Source organism: Crocuta crocuta, unplaced genomic scaffold (assembly GCF_008692635.1).
Source record: "Crocuta crocuta isolate KB4526 unplaced genomic scaffold, BGI_CrCroc_1.0 scaffold162, whole genome shotgun sequence".
Lineage (NCBI taxonomy): Eukaryota > Metazoa > Chordata > Mammalia > Carnivora > Hyaenidae > Crocuta > Crocuta crocuta.
The window spans coordinates 6,420,225-6,427,286 of record NW_027529433.1 but is presented as its reverse complement, the minus strand read 5'-3'; the positions used below and the strand labels follow the sequence as shown (position 1 = coordinate 6,427,286).

General features: G+C 43.0%; 1 protein-coding gene across 1 annotated transcript in view; it reads left to right on the top strand.

Moving 5' to 3' along the window:
• SV2C (synaptic vesicle glycoprotein 2C) overlaps positions 1-7,062 on the top strand; it is a 205,195-nt gene that overhangs the window by 172,950 nt on the left and 25,183 nt on the right. The window contains exons 5-8 of the mRNA XM_077759913.1: positions 2,735-2,868; positions 3,337-3,426; positions 5,271-5,381; positions 6,130-6,218. Coding sequence (XP_077616039.1) covers positions 2,735-2,868; positions 3,337-3,426; positions 5,271-5,381; positions 6,130-6,218 — 424 coding nt within the window. The remainder of the gene's footprint in view (positions 1-2,734; positions 2,869-3,336; positions 3,427-5,270; positions 5,382-6,129; positions 6,219-7,062) is intronic.

Below are 7,062 nucleotides of genomic sequence, written 5' to 3'. Positions count from 1 at the left end.
CACACACCCTTTATGTAAAGCAAGACCACAGTGTGTGTGTGTGTGTGTGTGTGTGTGTGTGTGTATGTGTGTGTGTGTATGCGCGTACACCCCAATCAGGGAGTCAAAAGACCAGCCTCACAGCTAATGAAGTAGAGAATGACATGAAACACAATGAATAGGCTAAGCTTAGGCTGCTAGACAGAAGAATCTACCTGAAGAAACTGCATTTTCAGCTGAGGAGAGTCAGACTCTGCACCAGCTCCTTCTCCTCTAGGTTTAGATTCCGTTTGTAGTCCAGTTTCCTCTGTAGGCTGAGGAGTGCTCAACTGGAATCACACTGCAACCAGTCTCTTCCAGCACTGCTGTGATGTCCGGGAGCAGCAGGAGTGACGGGCAGTAGATACCAGGACCAGCTGTCGAGAAGGAAAGTGAAGTCACCAGAGAGGTATCTGGAGAAGTCCCAGCCAAAGCAAGGGGCCTGAGGTTTCATAGAGAAAAGCTAAAATTCTTTAAGTGCTATCAATCAAGTAAGCCGTAAAGCTGTAACCGCAAAGAGAAGTGTACTGCTTTCTTCATGCCGCTGTAAGAAATCACCATAAACTTACTGGTTTTAAACAGCGCTAATTTACTATCCTCAAATTCTGGAGGTTAGAAGTCTAGATGAGTTGGCAAGGGCTTCTGGAGGCTCGAGGAGAGAATACACGTCCTTGCTTTTTCTGGCTTCTACAAGCCACTTCCATTCCTTGGCTCGTGGTCCCTTCTACGTCTTCAAAGCCAGAACTGCAGCATCTCCAGATCTTTGTTTAAGCTCACCTCTGACTTTCCTCATCACATCTCTTTCTCTCTCTTTGTCTTATGAAAAGGCTCTTCTGCTCATGTAGGCAGGGGCCCAACTCTGTGACATAATCATTATCCCTCAAGATACTCAATGGAATCACAACTGCAAGGTAACTTTGCCAATACGGGAACATAGTCGCAGGTCTAGGCGTGAAGAGGAGGACATCTTTGGGCAGAGAGGGAGCATTACTCCATCACAAGTTCCCTGCTCTATCCACTAGTGTGATACAGTTCTGTGCTGTAGCCTGACATGTGAAACATTGCATTTGCTTCACTCAGCCATCTAAAGCTTTCCTTTTTCACCAGTGTGTAAAATAATAGGATCTAGATCTTTTGTAAAAAGACCTTCTTTATGAGAAGTTCTTAGATCAAATGTGAAGTGAATACAGTATGTTTTCTTTGTTCCATCATGAAATTTCTTCTGCGTTTTTGGCTGTTTGAGACCTTTGCATTTCTGCTAAGTAAAACACTGAGAGTGCATCCCCACCTGAAGTTTACCATGTGGTTAATTTATCAGTCCATATAGCCCTCGTGTGTTAAATTCCCAGATAATGTTGATTAATCTAGGATTGATATAGCATGTTCCTGATGTCTATGTCATTTGTCAACAAATTCAGTGTTTATGAGTGAGTGTGCATACATGAGGCTAGGTGTGGCCTCAAATCATGTTGGACAATCATGATATGTTACTTCAGCTTTGTGGCTTTGAGGAAGTTGTCACCCTCAGAATCTCACTTGGCTCTTGTGTAAATAATGAATGATTACATTGCTCTCTTAGGGATGGGGTGTAGAATGCCCTACTTTTGTTTACACAAGGCCTTATAAATACTAAGCAATGCCAAAAACTAAAGTTTTGCCTAATATAATTCATCTATGCATCTGTACATTTCCTCTCTGTTTTCAATTAGATTTTATATCCTTCATTATTTGTCCTTTAGAATCATGTTTGAATATAGGTTTCAGCCATTCTGTATTCATCCAAATATTAGCTTCCTTTTAGTTCTTAAAGAGATTTCTATTTGTATCCCATGATACTTGTTTTTATTATATTATAGTAAAAATACTATCTAGAAATTTAAAATTCTCTTGATCTATTTTAGAGCATGTGCATATGGAGAGATACCACAATAGCCATTTCTTAATAATTGTACTGGGCAGGGTGCTGGGCAGCAGACCAATGATACCCTCTCAAGGGGTTACTGAAGAGTCTTGTGAAAACAGTTAAAAGAAACTGGTAGGGAATAATAAAGCACCTAGGAGCTAGTGGCAGAAGGACATCTTGTACCCACTGGGATGTCAGAGGGCAAGAGGAGGGTGGGACTGCCAGAAGTTGACAAGAGCTATGGCTGTAGACGAAGGTCCCAGAGGGCGAGGATAACCAATACCAAACCTCCACCCAGCCATGGCAAGGGAAAAGGGAAACGAGGGATGTAAGTGTCCTGCCCACACTCTCTGCTCCCCTGCCCCTGCTTCCTTTATCCAAACGCAATGGAAGCCAATGGGCAAGGGAGCCAGTTGATGCCCTCCATAGTGGTCTGTTTTCTGGCCCCCACCAGGTGGAGAGGAGTGGGCAGTGATCTGGAGGAGAAAACCGAACATGCCCAGCACAGTGGTCTGTTAGAAAAAAGTATTCCAAATTAATTCATCATGGCCTTTGGGATTGGTTGTACAGAAGCACCCACGCACCCCCATACTTAAGCCCTGACGCCTTTGGTTTTTCTTGCACCACTCCTATTGGTGGTTGCAAAGCTGAGCTGGTCTCTATGGCTAATCCCCAGATTGGCTGATTCTTCTGTATTAAGACTCAACTAATAAATTTGCAGTGTGGACACCCACGGTGATGGCAGGGTCCTTGCCTTCCCAGCAGGTGGTCTGAGAGGCACCGTCCTTCACTCTTCTCTTCTTCCTTTTCCAGGATGGAGCTTCAGCATGGGGTCAGCCTACCAGTTTCATAGTTGGCGGGTGTTTGTGATAGTCTGTGCGCTTCCCTGTGTCTCCTCGGTGGTGGCCCTCACATTCATGCCTGAAAGCCCACGGTTCTTGTTGGAGGTAACACGTAGTACTACAGATATTCAAGGAGGCCACATACACTGGAAAGAGTTCCTTGTGAATTCTAGGATAGTGTGTTTGCCTCTATGGGAGGTACATTTTCCCTTGCTGGTATGGGGCTATGGAGGGGTTGGCTTCACGGAGACATACTTTAAAGGACCAGTGCATGAAAAAGCTGTCTTGTAGCCAGAAAGCACTAATGTTCCTCCCTAGGCGAGTAACCCTTCACTCAGTGAAGAGACTCTGTCTTCTTTTTTTATACGTGAGATTTTAGGAGTAGAAGATGCTCTTTCTAGTTATGGGCACGCACATCCGCTGAACTGCTAATGTACTTAAGGATATTCGGTGGGGTCTGCCATTTGCCCAGTTACACCCAGTTTGATCTGGCAACACAAGATGGTTACGGGAAAAGCATGGAATCTAAGGGGTTCCTCTTTTAGCATCTCACTGTCTATTTGCATTTCTTAGATTGGAAAACATGATGAAGCTTGGATGATTCTGAAGCTAATTCATGACACAAACATGAGAGCCCGGGGTCAGCCTGAGAAAGTCTTCTCGGTGAGTACCTGCTTCTCAGTGAATCCTCTATGCCAGGGACCAGGAAACCTTTCCTGAAAAGGCCAGATTGTGGATTTTTTTTCTCTCTCTGTACCAGCTATACTTAGCTTTCAATTCCTCATATTTCCATTTCACTGAGACATGTTGCATTCACTGTCCTTGTGGGTGCAGTTCACTCTGCATGGAATGCTCTTACATCTTCTAGTTAAGGAGTTTATTCTCAATGGGGAGTGATAGCCCAAATTATTGAAAATTGGATGCATAGAATTTTTTGGAAGGAACAACGGTTTTTCAACCTTTTTACATAGGCAGGCATACAATTTGACTAATAATGTTTTGTCCGAAAGAGGTTTAGGCAGACATACCAAAAGACATGAGGTGGGCATAAACAAGATCTTCAGTGTCTTATAAATGACGTCAACAATAGATCTCAAAACATATGACCTAGTCCCTCGTTAAGTATACACTGACGTCTTATTTATTCATTTCATTAGGAAATGATTTGTTCATAATGGAAATATAGGCTCCAGCTTGGCCTTTATCTAAATTATCACAGATTCTTCATTAGCAAAAATTTTTATGCAACCTAATGGAGAAATGAAGACCAGTAATAGATGTCCTCCATTGAGGACCTGGAAGTTTTAGAATAGGCCCTTCTTTTAAGTAGATGCACAACAGAGGAAGAATTTTTTTAAATGAAAGTCTCACATGGCTGGAGGAATCTTGACACATCATCTAGATACTCAGCATCACTTAACCCTTCATAGCAAGATGAGAATAAACCCTTTTACCAAAGGGTCCTCTGAGAAGGGCTTCACTGTGCTACATGCCTGCCCTTTCTTCCAGAACATTTGAGTTACCAAGTTCACACATGGCATTCCATGCTGTTACTAGGTCAGGTGAGAATAGAAGGAAACACTCCAAAAGAAAGGATAATCTCAAAGTCATTTCTTATGTGACTTTCAAAGTCATTACATGATTCCACCATGACAAATTTGTCCTTTTCTCTATTATGCCTACAATACTGGGAATCTGCATGCATTCCTCCAAGGCCTCCTTTTTAAGCTCCTCTTCCTATGCCCCTACTTTAAATATTGTTTTCCACAACTCTATTTTCAACTAACTTCTCTTTTAACCTCATATACTTTCCTTAGGTGATCCCAGCAACTTTTTGCGTCTCTGTCTCCTAATAGACAATTCACCTGAGCTCTGGACCTGCATATCGAAGGGCTTTGTGGATAGCCTTCTGTGTCCTTTCAAATATGAATTTCTAAGTCTAAACTTAGCACCGTAAGAGTCTCCAAGCTTCTTCATTTTACTAAATTCTATCAGAAGATACCACCAGTACCACAAAACTAGAACCCTCAGAACTCCCCTATTTGTTTCTTTCCTTTATCCCCATAATATTCAAGAAATTCCTATGTCCAATCATTCTCCATCATAAATATCACTCTTCATTCTTCCTTACTTTCCACCCTGCTACCACTGATTTCATTCAACCCTCATTACTCCCTGTCCTCTGCCCTTGAACTGTTCTTTGGGAGTCTCAAACCCTTTGTAGTCAGCCAGTCCATTGTTTTCTCTCACACCTCAGGATGTTTGCATATGGTATCTCTCATACTTGTTCTTCCCCTTTGCTCTATGGTACTCACTCCCATTCATTCTTTTTTTCGCTTCTTTTAGGTGATGTTGGGATCTGTAGACTTGTGCCAAGTGTCTTATATATGAATGGAGTGATTATCAAACATCTGCTTACTTTCTGCAGGAGTTGGGTTTTGCTTCTTTCAAAACAAATTATAAGCCTTCAGAGAACTAAGCACTTTTCACTCTGTCACTCTTTACAGGTGAACAGAATCAAAACCCCAAAACAAATAGATGAGCTGATTGAAATTGAGAGTGACACAGGAACATGGTACCGGAGGTGTTTTGTTCGGATCCGCACAGAACTCTATGGAGTAAGTAAAAAGCCTGCCCTGACGTGCTGCCCAACATTTTGCTTTTTTTTTTTTTTTTTTTTTTTTTTTTTTTTTTGAGAGAGAGAGAGAGAAAGGGAGACAAAGTACGAGTCAGGGCGGGGCAGAGAGAGAGAGAGGGAAACACAGAATCCGATAGCAGGCTCCGGGCTCCTAGCTGTCAGCACGGAGCCCAACATGGAGCTTGATGTGGGGCTTGAACCCACAAACTGTGAGACCATGACCTGAGCCAAAGTCGGACACTTAACCAACTGGGCCATGCAGGCACCCCCAACATGTTGCATTTGAGGTTGCAGAAGCAGGGTTGATTGTAATGGTTCCATGAGTAGAGCTGTGCCCACTCCTTCCCAGAACACCTAATTCCCCCACTAGCACCAGGTGAAAAGGTAAAACTTCCCACACTACCCAGGACACCTAATACCCCACACTTGGTGTAAGCAGGTTAGCCAAGACATTCCATCTTCGGGAAGGGAAAGTGCTAGGCATGGAGTCTTGGCAGGGCTGGGGTGCACTGAAGCCTTGGGTTACTTTGTCCATTGGTCTCCAGGAAGCTAAAAGGTGAAACTTGCACTATTTGGTTTCCTATACTTTGGTTTCCTTCAGCTTTTACATGTTAAGATGGAATGAATCTGGCAGGAAGAAAACTCAGTGTTTTAATAACTGGCGGAGGGGTTGGGGAGTGGGTTGACTGGCTAATGTGAAAGAAAACTAACTCTTGAATATTTCACAGATTTGGTTGACTTTTATGAGATGTTTCAACTATCCAGTCAGGGAAAATACAATAAAGCTTACAATTGTGTGGTTCACCCTGTCCTTTGGGTAAGTGATATTTAAATTCTTCATGAGTGAAATGTTTACATTTCTACCCTGTAACTCCCAGTCACAGTGCTTTCCTTTCTTATACTGTTTCATGCTTTTAATGTGCTAGGAAAGATTTTTTTTTTTTTTCAGTTTATTTGCTGACAATTGCAATTTTTATAAACAACTTACCTTTATCTGTCCTAAAGCTGGGTGGCAAAACCAGTAATACTTGGAAAGTCTGACGAGAATGTGGGTGATTTGCTCCCCATGGCTTCTCCACCCTCCTCTCCTCATTTGCTCAGCGCCAGCCACACCAGCCTCCTTGCTATTCCTCAAAATGCCAGCACTGCTCCCATCTCAGGGAACTGCCTTGGCACATCCCCCAGATACTGCCCAGCTCATTTTGTCACCTCTTTTGGGACTTTGCTCTGAGATTACCTTCCCTAAGCGCTTATCTTTTTTTTTTTTTAAGTTTTAAAATGTTTTATTTATTTTTGAGAGAAAGAGAGAGAGGGATAGAGTGCAAGCTGGGGAAGGGCAGAGAGAGAGAGGGAGACACAGAATCTAAAGCAGGTTCCAGGCTCTTAACTGTCAGCACAGAGCCCAACATGGGGCTCGAACTCACGAACCGTGAGATCATGGCCTTAGCCAAAGTTGGATGCTTAACCGCCTGAGCCACCCAGGCGCCCCCCCCACACCCTTATCTTAATTACAGTCCTTCAGTACTTCCTACCTTCTCCTCAGCCTTTTTATCCCCCTCCCCGCTGAGCACCTTCCATCTTCTAATATACAAAAAACATCTTCATTCTGCAGAATAAAGCTCATCTGGAAGCTCTGTGAGAACAGATATTTTAAGCTGGTT